We start from the raw sequence: 13904 nt of genomic DNA, 5'->3' as shown, positions 1-13904 counted from the left end.
GGATTTAGTCTTATGGAAATTTTAAATAGTCTTCAATAAGAATTACTTTGTGCAGGGAAGCTGTGAAAATGCCGAGTCAAGGAAACAGATCACAAACGAAAGAAATGGAGGACAAAAAGCGAATGGATATAGAGTTCAAAACCACGCTTATAAGGTTTTTCAAGAATTTCCTAGAAAAGGTCGATAAGACCTATGAGGTTATGAAAAGGGATCAACTAGAAATAATAAGGGATCAACAAGAAATAATAAGGGATCAACAAGAAATAAAGAATACATTGTCTGAAATAAAAAAATATTATACAGAGTCCTAAAAACAGAATGGAAGATCGCAAGAATCAAGTCAAAGATTTGGAACATAAAGAGCCAGAAGATACTCCTCCGCAGAAGCAAGAAGACAAGAGAACCCAGAAAGTTGAAGATAATGTAAGAAAACTCTGGGACAACTTCAAGCGAACCAACATCAGAATTATGGGGGTCCCAGAAGAAGAGAGAGAGCAAGATACCGAAAACATACTGAAAGAAATGGTGACAGAAAATTTCCCCCACCTGGGGAAAGAATTAGACTTACAAGTCCAGGAAGCACACAGAACCCCAAACAAAAGAAATCCAAAGAGGACCACACCAAGACACATCATAATTAAAATTCCAAGAACAAAAGACAAAGAGAGAATATTGAAAGCAGCAAGAGAGAAACGGGTAGTTACCTATAAAGGAACACCCATACGATTGTCAGCTGATTTCTCAACAGAAACCATGCAGGCCAGAAGGGAATGGCAAGAAATATTCAAGGTGATGAATAGCAAGAACCTACAGCCAAAAATAATCTATCCAGCAAAGCTATCACTCAGAATCGAAGGCCAGATAAAGAGCTTCACTAATAAAAAAAAGCTAAAGGAGTTCATCACTGCCAAACCAGAATTATATGAATTGCTGAAGGGGGTTCTTTCGGAAGAGAAAGAAAATAAAGACAAAAATTATGAACAACAAATACATAACTATCAACAAGTGAATCTAAAAACCAAGTGAATTAAAAAACCTGATGAACAATATTAACTGTTGAATATAATAGAATCAGAGATATGGAAGGGGAGTGGACTGATTATTCTCAGGGAAAAGAGGAGTGGGGTGTGCGGGAAGAGATGAACATAAACTGTGCACCTATAGATGAGGACAATGGGGGGTAGGGAAAGGGCAGAGGGTGGGGTAGGAACCTGGTGAAGGGGGGAAATAATAAAGGTTTATTATTTTTTTAAATCAATCTTTATTGTTCATATTGTTACAAAGGTTCCTCATTTCTTCCCCCCTCCACCAGGTTCCCACACCACCCTCCGCCCCCTGCCCATCCCCCATTGTCCTCATTCATAGGTGCAGTTTATGTTCAGTCTCTTCCTCCCTCCCTTTCCCCGATAATAAATCCCTTTTCAGATAGTAAATCAGTTACTTAGCATTTTCTCATATCAATAATACCTCCACATGCCCAATGATACATTTCACACAAAAGACATTTCCAGATAGGTCAACCAGCTTCATCCAGGCCCCACCCAAGGCACTCACAGATCAACACCCCGGCCCTATACTAACTCAACACATCCAGATCTAAGCCTTCATCATTTGATTCAGCAGACCCTCAAGTTCCCACAAAAGTTTCCAGCCATGTCTGAGAGGCAGCCGTGGGGCAGGGGCAGGCGAGGAGCGAGCTGTTCCGGGCCTGGCTGCTCCGGGCCTGGCCTCTGTTGCTCTGGTTCATTCCACAACCAGCTGCTTCAGGTCTGGTCACCGCCGCTCCCGACCTAGTTGCTCTGGACCCGGCTGCCGCTGCTCCGGGCCTGGCCGCACCAGACCCGGCTGGCTCCGGGCCTGGCCACTCCCAGCCTAGCAGCCGCTGGCCGCTCCCAGCCTGGCAGCCGCTGCTCTGAGCCTGGCCGCACCAGACCCGGCTGCTCCGGGCCTGGCCGCTCCCAGCCTGGCAGCTGCTGCTCCGGGCCTGGCCACACCAGACCCGGCTGCTCCGGGCCTGGCCGCTCCCAGCCTGGCAGCCGCTGCTCCGGGCCTGGCCGCACCAGACCCGGCTGCTCTGGGCCCAGCTGCCCTGGGCCCAGCCGCTCTGAGCCTGGCCACTCCCGGCCTGGATGCTCCGGGCTTGGCTACTGCTGTTCTGGACCTGGCTGCTCCCAACCCGGCTGCTCTGGGCCCGGCTTCTCCGGGCCCGGCCACTCCGGGTCTGGGTGTTCCTGGACTGGCCTCCCTGGGCTTGGCTGCCTCCGCCTCAGGCCTGGCTGCCACTGCCCCAGGTCTGGCTGCTCCAGTGCTGGCTGTTGTTGCTCTGGTTCTGGCTGCTGCTGCTCTGGGGCCTGGCCGTTGCTGCTCCGGGCCCGGTTGTCATTGCTTTGTGCCTGGCCACTCTAGGCCTAGCCGCTGCTGTTCCAATATTCTGTCCTTTTTTTTTTTTTTTTTTTTTTAAACGCATTTATGTTGCAATGTTGGCTGGTGAGTTGAGTTCTGACTTAGTCTTTGATTTTTCAAGATCTTCTTTGTATTCTTTCTTAAGTAATTTTACTATCTTTTGCTCTCACTTGATTTCTTCACATTGAGAACTTTGGTTTCTTCCTCCTTGTCCTGGGAGCTCAGCAGGTTGGCCTGTGGCACCCCTTTGTTCTCCGTGGGCTCCCGCGCTGCTCCAGCCTGTTGCTGGGGTCGGTGCCGCCCAGGAAGCAGCCCCCGGCCTTGGCTCTGTTGCCCGCGCTCAGGGGTCGATGGCTCAGGGGTACCCCCCCCCCCCCTGGGGGCCCCATCGCCCGGCTCCCTGCCGGCGCCCGGCTGACTGGTGTCCGGCAGGGGCTCCTGCTCCCTGTCGCATTCCTCCAGTCTGGAGCTTTTTTTTTTCTCCTTCCTGCTAGGGGAGTCCAGGATCAGAGTCAACAGACTGTCCTCTGCGCGCAGTGCGACTCTGGGGGCTCCACTTTTCGCCACTCCCCTGGGATTCCGCCTCACAGCCCCGTCTCCCCCGCCGGAGCCTGGGTCCCCAGGGTCTGGCTCATATCTGGGGCTCAGCGCTGCCGGTTCGGGGGTTCAGCCCAGGCTGGGGGTTTTATTTCCTTCCTGCTAGGGAACGCCAGGCAGTACCCAGCCCTCTCCTCCTCTCCAGCTGCATCCTCTCCGCGTTCGCGCATGCGTGTGGGCGCGCAGCATGTCTCCGTACCTTTACCTTAGGATTTTTCAGCTCCTCTGATTTTCCTTCTGGTTTTCTCTTTCCTTCTTGTTGTAGAATTTTCAGTCAGTCAACTACCTGTAGCTCTGGGCGATGTCCACTCTACATTTTAGTTGTATTCCATTGAAATTGTTGTGTGCTGCTGCGGTTAGGTGTGTACCCGAGCAGCCATCTTGGATCCTCTCAATAAAGGTTTATTTTTTTTTAAATCAATAAAAAAAGAATTACTTTATGTATTTTTATTTAAACCCTATCATTACAAGTGGGAGTTGCAGGGTTTTTTTCTTTTTTTAAAAAAATATTTTTTTTAAATTAATTTCAGAGAGGAAGGGAGAAGTGGGAGAGAGAGAGAGAAACATCAATGATGAGAGAGAATCATTGATCTGCTGCCTCCTACACACACACTGCACTGGGGAATGAGCCTGCAACCCAGGCATATGCCCTTGATGGGAACTGAACTCTATCCACCTCTATCCACGGAGCCAAACCGGCTAGGGCATTTTTTTTTTTCTTTTTTTAGAATTTTGCCGGTGGGGGTTGCTGTTTTGATTAGAAAGTTAGTTAACCTTTACATAAAGCTAGACATTTCCAGTCTTCACCATCCACTTGTCTCCCTTGCTCAACCACCCTGGGGGCACGACATTCTCCTTCGACTTCATAGTCCCAATTGTGCACTGAATGCCTTGAACACTCCCCTCCTGACTAATAGGCTATTTCTTTGGACTCCTTTTCGGTGACCTGACCCAATTTTCATGACTTGTGGCATTCCCAAGGTCCCTGCAGAGAGAGTTTCAGCAAGTAGAACTTTGTTGCAATCTTTATCTTTTCTCTGAAGCAAGAGCTTCTTCTCCTAAGATTTCTATCCTTTCACCCTTTCTTACACTCCGTCCTTCCTGGTTTGTTTGTTTGTTTGTTTGACTGAATATACACAATCATGTGCTTGAAGTTCTATTGCAACTCTAAAACAGGAGATGGTAACAGGAGGAAGGAGAGTCTGTTTACAGGAGAGATGAGAGGTCTAAATTCATAGTTAACAAAGCAAAAATAGAAGCCTGCCAGAAATAGCTATGAAATAAGCGAGGATTTATTTAGATGTACCTTTGGGAGAAGATGGGCCTTAACGTGGTTGTTCCAAGAGCCACCCCCCTGCTTTCTGTGCTCTTCTCCCATTCCCTCTCACGCAATACTTTGTTGCCAGAAAGAAAAAGAAAACTTCACAGAGTCTACATTTGGTTAAAGGGCTGCCTTACTCTGGCCAGTTTCCCTGAAAGGAAAGGAAAGGAGGGAAGGGTTGCGGGAGGGAGGGAGGGAGGGAGGGGATTAGTAGGATGGGAAAGGGAGGGGCAGGTGGCAATGTTCTCAGGAACATCTATGTGAAATCAGATCTGGAGAAGGGGTAGGAGAGAGAGTCAACTGTGGGACTTCTTTATCCCTTAGAATTCAGGGCCGCTTGCAGTAGTCCTCCCATCTCCTTCACCCCCGTCCACTTGATGGAGTGAAGGGAAAACATCAACACCAAGTTCAGGCAGGAAGACTTCCAACACAATACAGCTCTGGGCCACCAACCCCGACTCCTTCCCGGCCTCCACAGGGGGCCCCTCAGCTCCTTCTGGTGCAATTTTCTCAGTTCTCCTGCTCACACCCATGCCCTGCGCCGCTGCCCTTGTCCTCAGCATCCCTCACTCCCACCGCCTTCTTCCCCCAACGACTCCCCCCTGCCCACTCCCATCACTCAGCGACGAACCCAAATAATAACCCAACCAGCCTCTCCCTCACTAGTTCCCCAGCACTGGACCGTCCTCCTGCCCTCAGAAGAGTCACCACACTTGGTCACACATTTCCGTGGAACCCTCAGTGACCGCTTCCCCCCCCCCCCCCCAACCCCCTCCAATGCTGCCTAAGCTCCCGTCTTTCCTCCCATGACACCCCCACCCCGCACCTCCTCCCCCGGCAACAACCCCTTCCTCCCGCTGACCCTCCGGGCTGCCTCCACTCCCACGCCCCGCACAGCCTCCCACCGCCACCTCCTCCCGCGCCGCCCGCGCGCGGCCTCTCCCGCCGCCCGCTCCCCGGTCCTCTCCCGCGGACCCCGGCCGCCCGCCCGCCCGCCCGCCCGCCCGCCGAGCCCGGCTCCTCTCGCCCCCGCCCGCCGGGAAGGAGCACTGTCCCCCCGCTGACATTGAGGCCTCCCCGCCGGGTCTCCGGCCACAGCGGCCCCCAGCGGGGCCGCACCACAGCCCCGAGCGCCGGCCGAGCCCACCCTCCGCAGCCCACCCGCTCCGATACCGCCCCCAGCCCCAGCCACTCCCCCACCGCCCCCGGCCCGCACTCACCCGCCTCCCCGCGCTCGCGCAGCCGAACCTGCCGGCAGCGACACCTGACAGCGGCCCAATCGAAGCGCGGCTCCTCCGCGGTGCCGCCAATCAGCGGAGGGCGCGCACCGGCGGCGGAGTCAGGCTGCGTTGGCCGGCGCTTCTGCGCGGAGGAGGGTGGCCCCTAGCGGCTCTGTGGGGAAGTGCAACCTGATGCTCCGATTTCTAACTGCGTCGCCACAATTCAGATGCTGCTGCACTTGCCAGGGATACAGAGAAGCGGGGAGGAAAGCAACCTGCAGAGGAAGAGGAAGGATTTGCGTCGTTGCACCTCCCGGAGGACAAAACCTCGTCTTCTTTTTGTTTTACAAAAAAACAAAACAAAACAAAAACGGAGTATGATATCAGTAGAGATCCAATAAATATACGTTAACAATGTTAACGAGTGAAGAAGTCAAGTAAATGGATGGACATGGAAGGCTGAACAAGTTGATTCCTTTCTCCTCACTTTGCTTGTTCTCTGTCCTCTAGACTTGACTCCTGACCTTGCTGGTAATAGCTGTGCAGCCTTGGACAAGCTACTGAACTTCCTTCAGCCTCCGTTTTCTCATAAAAGAGTGGGATTAAAAACCTAGCTCGTAGGGTACTGATTATGTAAAGCATTTTGTGTATGTTTGTATTATATTTGCAGCCTCACGTAGATTTCCCTGATCAAAACAATTCATTGTTTCTTCCTGCACCCTTAGAAATCATACCACTTTTTCAGTCAGGTGCATATTATACTGACCCCAAGGCTTCCCAAAAGAGTTAGAGATGATTTTAATGACTGGCCCTAAGAGAAATAGAAACCTCCTTAGTTCATGTTCAGGCTCATATCGCTTCCACCACTCCAACCTTTCAAACAAGTTATTAAAGCATCTTGTAGGTAATTAACATGTCTTCTCATTCTCCTGAAGATGTAGACTCAGTCTCTTATCTAGTCAGCCATTGGAACACTGCAATTCAATTCGATGAAATAATACACACAAGAATCCCTTGTAATTGTAAAGTGCTTTATAAATGTTGAATATGATTGGTAGTAATAATTAAGTACCATATATTGAGTGGTTTCTTTTTTTAAGATTTTAAAATTAATGAGGGAGAGAGAGAGAGAGAGAGAGAGAGAGAGAGAGAGAGAGAGAGGGGGGAGGGGGAGAGAAAGACACTGACACTTTTTCCACTTATTTATGCATTCATTGGTTGACTCTTGTATTTATGCTGACTGGGGATCTAATCCACAACCTTGGCATATTGGAATAATGCTCTAACCAACTGATCTACCTGGCGAGGGCTTAAGTGATTTCTTTACTCCTCTAGGCAATTCTTGTTTTCCCTTCTGTAACTCTCTCTTCCTGCTTCCTACCTCTTTAATTTATAACTGCCCTCTCAGTCAAATAACCCTACTTCTCTGGAAGATTATCTCCTTCCTTTATCAGGGTAAATACACACCCTGCAATTATATTTGCTTGCTCCTAGCTACTCCTCAATCTAGATAATGAGCCCCCACAACACAGGTAACGTTTTGCGTGTCTCTCCAAGCGTGACTGTACTTCAACTGCAGGATTCAATAACTGCTCTTTTACCAGGAGAAAAAGGAGTTCAGCGATGGACCCAAAAGAGAGGTGGATGGCTTCTAAAGATTCCCACAAATGAAGAAAGCAGAAAGAGGAACACAAGGGAAGCCTGAGAATGAAGGGGATGAAAGAACAGGGGTGGGGTGAAAGGAACATCTCTTCCTCAAATACTCTCCCCTAAGATTTTCAAGCATCTTACTGTCTTGTGGATACACCAAGAAAGCTGAGGGAAGGAGCCAATGCCACCATCACTACCCTACCTTCACTGACCCTCCATACGGAAACCCCACATCTCTTTCAGCTCCAACTTTCATTCTCCCTTCTGCCCTGACAAAAGTCAAGTCACACCCAAGTCACACTCGGTTGGAATAAAGCTGTAGGAAGAAAGCCCTCTTCCATCTAAGGAAAGAGGGGGAGACAGAGGACCAAAGGGAAGGTGGAGATTCCCTGAAGACCTTATGCCCTTGGACACCACGCCCCGCTTTCACCCTGGATTACACAGCATTAAGGAGCCAAGAGAGGAAACACATGTGGCGAACGGAAACCTGTGCCCGCCTGTCCCATTCCTACACCCAATCATCTCACCACACCCTGCAACTCACCTCACACTTCACGCCAGCCCGGGAACTGGGAGCTACAGAGAGGGGAGAGGAGGAAGAGGAAACTGGCAACTCCCTGCCCAGCCCCAGCCTTACCTCCGTGCAACCCTCAGGTAAGGTGAGCAAGTGTGCCGAGACTTCTGAGAGGGAGTCCTGTGAGCAGCCTGGACTAGACTGCTGAGGAGGAGAAGATCAAAGGTGAACCCGGGGATGGGAAGGAGGGTGGTGGAGGGGGGAAATGTGTGTGTGTGTGTGTGTGTGTGTGTGTGTGTGTGTGTGTGAGGGGGGGGGGGGGGGTCCTAAGAAGTGTAGGCAGGCCATAGCAGAGCTTCAGATGAGGGGCCAGGGGCGGGGCGGGGGAACCCAGCACAGGTCAGGCAGGAGTTCATGTCTCCCCGATCCTTCTCCACCTTGTAAGGAGAGTACAGGTAGGAAGGGAGGTGCCTTGGTTCTCTTCCTGGTTCTGAAGAAAAGGTGACCTTGAACCAGCAGCGGGTGTCTTTCCCGGCCTCTGCCTCTAACTCTGTGCTGCTTTTCCCGTGTTTTCCTCTGGCACCTGTCTGCACTCCCCGGCCTCCCCGGGGCTGCCTCTCCTGGGAAGACTCTGGAGAAGTTGCTGGGGCAGACTGAACACAGAGAAGAGGTCGGGCACTGTCACCCTTTCACACCCCCAGAGTGACGAAGAATCGAGTTTCCAATTAAGCCCTAGAGGCTTGGGGGAAGGGTGTTCGCGCAGACCCCTTGGGTGCTGTTTCTCTACTTGGTGCTGAAATCTGTGCAGCTTTATCCAAGGGAAGGGAGCAAATCCCCCCCACACATCCCCCATCTAACAGGCAGCTGCCGCCTACCTCCGTCTCCGCACACCTAGCGCGGTGGCAGGCGGAGGGCGGGGTCTGGGTGAGCCCCACCCCTGGAGACTGCGGCTGAGTGAGGCCTCCCTCCCTCCTGCCGCTAGCTCATTGCGCCTTTCCTGCAGGCTGGTCGGCACCGGCTCCCACGCCAGGCTTCACCCCGGGCCCCATTTTGGCTCCAGCCTTGCACCCAGCAGTCCCAGCCCGCAGTGCCCCTGGTGGCATCCTCCCTCCCGGATCCCGCCCTGCTCCTGCTCCTGCTCCTGCTCTGACATTCCGTAGCAGGAACCTCAAGCCATGGCCGGTCCCTTCTCCCGTCTGCTGTCCGCCCGCCCGGGGCTCAGGCTCCTGGCTTTGGCTGGAGCTGGGTCTCTCGCTGCTGGATTTCTGCTCCGCCCGGAACCTGTACGAGCCGCCAGTGAACGACGGAGGATGTATCCCCCGAGGTATCAGGGTCTGAGCCCCCACCCCCCGCCCCGGGAAGTGGTGATGATGAGAGCCAAGATGGGGATGGAGAGGAGGGCAGGGGAAACGGAGGAGGGCTATAGCCACGAAGGCTCTGGAGTGGGGTGCTGTACAGTCTGGAGACCTCCCTCTGGGGTCCTGCCCGGAGCCTGCTCCTGCCCTGACATTCGGTAGCAGGATCCTCAAGCCGTGGCCTAGTGCTTAGTGGGTGGGGGGTGGAAGCCAAAACCACAAGGCCAAAGCATTCCTGGGGTCCTGGAGCCTGCCATCTCTCCCCACAGGACCGGCTCTGGTCCAGTCAGTTCTGGTTGCATCTCTGTCCAAATCCCTAATGGAGAGATCAGGAACTATCCCTTTTGATCTCTTTCATCTCCTTTTTCTTGTTGTTCTCCCCCATTTTCCTAAATTTCCTCCTTAGTCTTTCCCCGCCCCCATTCTTAATGTTGTGCTCTAGGGATGAAAGAATGGAGCAGATCTAGGAGAATTGAGCTGGCCAGCCAGGGGAAGCTAGGACTGCTGGGAAAGAACAGACCCTGAAAACCCTAATGAGATTACCAAGGTTTAGCTTCCCTGTAGTCTCCCTCCTCCCAAGGAGGACAGCCAGACACAGCGAATTGGACAGCTCCTGGCTGACGCACTAGGTCTAGCCCACCTGTGCTCTCCCTCCATGGTTACTGGGTACCCCCTCCCTAGTGCTGAGTACCCAGACCTCCGAAAGCACAACAACTGCATGGCCAGTCACCTGACCCCAGCGGTCTATGCCCGGCTCTGCGACAAGACCACACCCACTGGTTGGACGCTAGATCAGTGTATCCAGACTGGCGTGGACAACCCCGGCCACCCCTTCATCAAGACTGTGGGCATGGTGGCTGGAGATGAGGAGACCTACGAGGTAGGGGGCTCTCAGAGTTTCCCTGGTTGATCCAACTCATCTTCCCAGTAACCCCAGCTCCTTCCCCATAAAAACCCCTTACTTACCCTTGACACTGATCCATCTGCACTTATGTTTTCTGTCCATGTGAAATCAACCCACATTGAAAGCCGAGGAGGGGATGCCCCCCTCCCTAACCATCTTCTTCCTCCTGACTCCCCTTCAGGTATTTGCTGAGCTGTTTGACCCCGTTATCCAAGAACGACACAATGGATATGACCCCCGGGTAATGAAGCACACCACTGACCTGGATGCCAGTAAGGTGGGTCAGATAGTCCACGTTTGACTTGCATTGCCTTATGGACAACATTCTGTTTCTTCGATCCTTAATTATCTTTTGACTTGTGGTCGTTATACTGCTGAGCTTTTCATTCTTGGTGTGGGGAAAGGATTGTGCTTTAAGCAGCAGACATGAAGAAGAGAGGGTGCTTGAGAATGACCATACTGCAGGGTGGGCAGTCTGGGGGAGGGGTCATAATGCCCGCTTCAGTTGCACTGCTTGCCCAATGGACGTCTCCTTCCAAGGCATGCAACGAGGACTCCTCTGTCTGGTCACCCGAAGACTAGGAAGAGAACGTCAGGCATCTGTTCTTCTCCAAGGCCCTCTGTTCCCACCTATTGTGCTTGTGACCTATATTAATTTCTCTTATTCCACAGATCCGTTCTGGCTACTTTGATGAGAGGTATGTATTGTCCTCGAGAGTCAGAACTGGCCGAAGTATCCGGGGACTCAGTCTGCCTCCAGCTTGCACTCGGGCAGAGCGGCGAGAGGTGGAACGTGTTGTGGTGGACGCACTGAGTGGCCTGAAGGGTGACCTGGCTGGTCGTTACTATCGGCTCAGTGAAATGACAGAGGCTGAGCAGCAGCAGCTTATTGATGTGAGGGGCCTGGAGAGAGTGCTCGGTGTGGGGGGACCAGATGGGAAGGAGTCAGAGGGCAGGCTGGGCCAGAAGGGATAGATGGGCTTTGAGAGGCCTAGGGGCTACTGAAAGATTTCTTAGGCCAAGTCCCGTTATCTCCCCAGGACCACTTCCTATTTGATAAGCCTGTATCCCCATTGCTGACTGCGGCAGGAATGGCTCGAGACTGGCCAGATGCTCGTGGGATCTGGTATGAGGCTTATCTTATCTCTTTTGTCACCATGTCCCTATAAATGCCTTTTGCCCTTCTACCTCACCCTCATTCTTGCCCTGACTATTGACCTCTGTCCTTCCTTCTCTCCTGCCTTCAGGCATAACAATGAGAAGAGCTTCTTAATCTGGGTGAATGAGGAGGATCATACCCGGGTCATCTCCATGGAGAAGGGTGGCAATATGAAGAAAGTGTTTGAAAGATTCTGCCGAGGCCTCAAAGAGGTTGGACAAGAGTGTATAAGGGAAATAGGTGGGGGGAACATAAGAAAAAACAAAATGCTAGCCCATGTAGATTCACCATTTAAGTTATCAACCAACCCAGGACACTTCTTATAGTAAAAGATCACCATCATTTACTCCAGGACAACAGGTATAGATCAAAGCTGTCCAAGGGAAACCAGGATATATGGTCACCCTAAGACTAGGAAGACAATGACAAGAATCTAAAAAAAATAAACAAAGGCGTTATCAGATAATCTGAAGAAAAAATAATAGATGGTGGGTCAGTGCCTGGGGTGTGTGGTGTGGGATGTGCAGATAAGGAAAAGGTTTGAGCCTGGATTGATGTATGGAACAAGAGATTGGTGTGTTCATGATTCTAATGTAACCACTCAGTTCTGAGCTGAGGTAGGCCTCGCCTTTGGATTCTGTCATTCCTGCTAAAGTATCATGTCCAAGTTTTAAACTGAGAGGGAGAGGGAGATGGAGAGAAGGTGGAGGATCAACTGGCTTAAGAAGTTTCAGAATATGTGGCTCTACATGAAGGGTTTAACTGAATTCTCAATCCTATGTGGAATGGGTTTCCATATTCAATTCTAGATTAGGAATTCCTATAAATCCAATTCTTATTGTATGTTCTTATGTATGTTCTTATATGTTATACAGTTCTAGTTTGGACTTATTGAGAGCTCTTCTTCTTTTTATATTCTAGCTGGGAAATTTCTGCTGGTTTTTTTTGTTTGTTTGTTTGTTTGTGTGTGTGTGTTTTTTTTGTCAAGTAATAGATAACATTCTGATTAGTGGGTAGGGAAGTACTTTTTAAATTATCTACCTCAGTTTCCTCATCTATAAAATTGAGATAATAAGACTTCCTACATTTTAGGTTGTTGTGGGGATTAAATGAGATAATGCATGTAAAATACCTAGCCCATAGTAAATGTTCAATAAGTTTTAGCTGCTGTTGTTATTCTAGATGGAAGGGTTTCCCTGTGTTCAGCATGTAAACATCCCCTGCTGCCATGATTCTTTCTGAACGATAAACAGGGTCCCCACTGCTCATGTTAGGTGGTGGTGTTAACGCCCACCACTCTGGTGGATCACGTCTCTTCAACTGTAATGGTTATCTTCATGACTAGAACATTTAAGTAAAACAAAAACACCCTAACACTACCTGGCACACACACATACCTGTAAGTCTGGCCCTTCTACACTTTTTGTCTTCCACAGCCAACAGAAGGCTCTCTTGCCTCTTGCTGTTGCAAAGCCTACATTTTCTTTTTCTGTCTGAAAGAATCCTCCCAAGTTCTAGGCTCATTAGCAAAACAAAGATAATGTATGCAGAGCTCATTGAATAATCAATTCTTCCTCAGTTCAGTTGAACACCTGTGGACCATCCTTAATGCATCATTCCCTCCAGTTTCTCTCCTTCAACACACAAGGTACTTTTCTGCAATCTCATGATTATGGGCTTACCTTATACGCAAGATAATAACAAACCATTTCTGCAAAGCAAACAACACAAAATCCCGAACAGGGTCATTCTTTCACATCCCAAGTTTCTGGTCCCATATTTCTAGAGTCCTGTGAGTCTAGCTACGGGAGTGTTCACGTATTCCTGACTTTTCACTAACAAAGCCTTTGTGAACACAGGTGGAGCGGCTGATCCAGGAGCGTGGCTGGGAGTTCATGTGGAATGAGCGTTTGGGATACATCTTGACCTGTCCATCTAACCTGGGCACTGGACTACGAGCAGGAGTACACATCAAACTGCCGCTGCTAAGCAAAGTAAAGGAGTTGTGGGATTAGAGAGGCGTGTGAGTGAGGAAGGTGCTGTGTGTGGATGAGGCAGTGGGCGCTTTGGAGAGGAATCAGACACATTGGGAAAGAGCTCTAAACAGGTTCAGGGTCCTCTCAGGTAGAACCAATCTTTGTCTCTATTCACCCTGCTCCCAATCCCTATCTTCCTTCCAGGATAACCGCTTCCCAAAGATTCTGGAGAACCTAAGACTCCAAAAGCGTGGTACTGGAGGAGTGGACACAGCTGCCACAGGCAGTACCTTTGACATCTCTAATTTAGACCGTCTGGGCAAGTCAGAGGTGAGATCTTCAGGGATCAGGGTGAGGGGAGGTATAAATCTGTGGGGGTTGGGTTGAGATATAACAGTGAGTGAGTCTCAGGAATTTCATAGAATCTAATTAAGAATCAGGTTGAGTGGGGAGGCAATTGGAAATGAGTTCTCAAAGCAGGCAAATCAGTGCTAAAGAAGGAGACTCAGGTGGTGGGAAGCAGAGATCAAGGGTTCGTGTCCGTTAGGTGGAGCTGGTGCAACTGGTCATCGATGGAGTAAACTATTTGATTGACTGTGAGCGGCGTCTGGAGAGAGGCCAGGATATCCGCATCCCTCCGCCTCTCATCCACAACAAGCATTAACTCCCCATCCTCAGCAGATGACTCAAGATCCCCAGGACTTCCGCCCAGTCTAATGGTGGCCTATCCTACTTGCCTGGATGCCCCCCACTTCCTGTGTCCCAGTAAAGACACCTTGCTATGCTCCAACTGTCTGTGTTTTTC

The 13904-nt window shown here is 50.6% G+C and overlaps 2 protein-coding genes across 31 annotated transcripts in view; one reads left to right on the top strand and one right to left on the bottom strand.

Moving 5' to 3' along the window:
- PPIP5K1 (diphosphoinositol pentakisphosphate kinase 1) overlaps positions 1–5787 on the bottom strand; it is a 54247-nt gene extending 48460 nt beyond the window's left edge. For 5 of the 28 annotated variants that reach the window (XM_036444050.2, XM_036444030.2, XM_036444125.2 and 2 more), the window contains exon 1: positions 5542–5784. The gene's annotated coding sequence lies outside the window, so the exon portion shown is untranslated. Of the gene's footprint in view, positions 1–4306; positions 4892–5541 lie in introns of those variants that run through there. The other 23 variants (XM_045583293.1, XM_036444104.2, XM_036444068.2 and 20 more) reach the window with 7 other exon arrangements.
- A 1954-nt stretch (positions 5788–7741) lies between these two features.
- LOC118722633 (creatine kinase U-type, mitochondrial) lies at positions 7742–13889 on the top strand. 3 transcript variants are annotated; one of them, XM_036444358.2, is made up of 10 exons: positions 7742–7845; positions 8709–9029; positions 9742–9940; positions 10146–10241; positions 10637–10858; positions 11005–11090; positions 11212–11335; positions 12983–13117; positions 13304–13429; positions 13647–13889. In XM_036444358.2, the coding sequence occupies exons 2-10, from the start codon at positions 8881–8883 to the stop codon at positions 13761–13763; spliced, it is 1254 nt and encodes a 417-aa protein (XP_036300251.1). In that variant the 5' UTR covers positions 7742–7845; positions 8709–8880; the 3' UTR covers positions 13764–13889. The 3 variants fall into 3 exon arrangements, with proteins under 3 accessions (XP_036300251.1, XP_036300263.1, XP_036300259.1); XM_036444370.2 differs by having other exon boundaries at positions 7789–7845; positions 8866–9029; XM_036444366.2 differs by lacking the exon at positions 7742–7845 and adding an exon at positions 7906–7930.
- Positions 13890–13904: the final 15 nt, after the last annotated feature.

The sequence above is a fragment of the Pipistrellus kuhlii genome, unplaced genomic scaffold (genome assembly GCF_014108245.1).
Source record: "Pipistrellus kuhlii isolate mPipKuh1 unplaced genomic scaffold, mPipKuh1.p scaffold_m20_p_1, whole genome shotgun sequence".
NCBI lineage: Eukaryota > Metazoa > Chordata > Mammalia > Chiroptera > Vespertilionidae > Pipistrellus > Pipistrellus kuhlii.
Note: the sequence above shows the minus strand (reverse complement) of the source record. Positions and strands in the feature narration are given on the sequence as shown.

Coding starts and splice junctions, on each gene's coding strand:
- LOC118722633 (XM_036444358.2), top strand. CDS start 8,881: ATGGCCGGTCCCTTCTCCCGTCTGCTGTCCGCCCGCCCGGGGCTCAGG. Junction 11,091..11,211: donor CCAGATGCTCGTGGGATCTG/GTATGAGGCTTA, acceptor TCCTGCCTTCAG/GCATAACAATGAGAAGAGCT. Junction 11,336..12,982: donor TCTGCCGAGGCCTCAAAGAG/GTTGGACAAGAG, acceptor TTGTGAACACAG/GTGGAGCGGCTGATCCAGGA.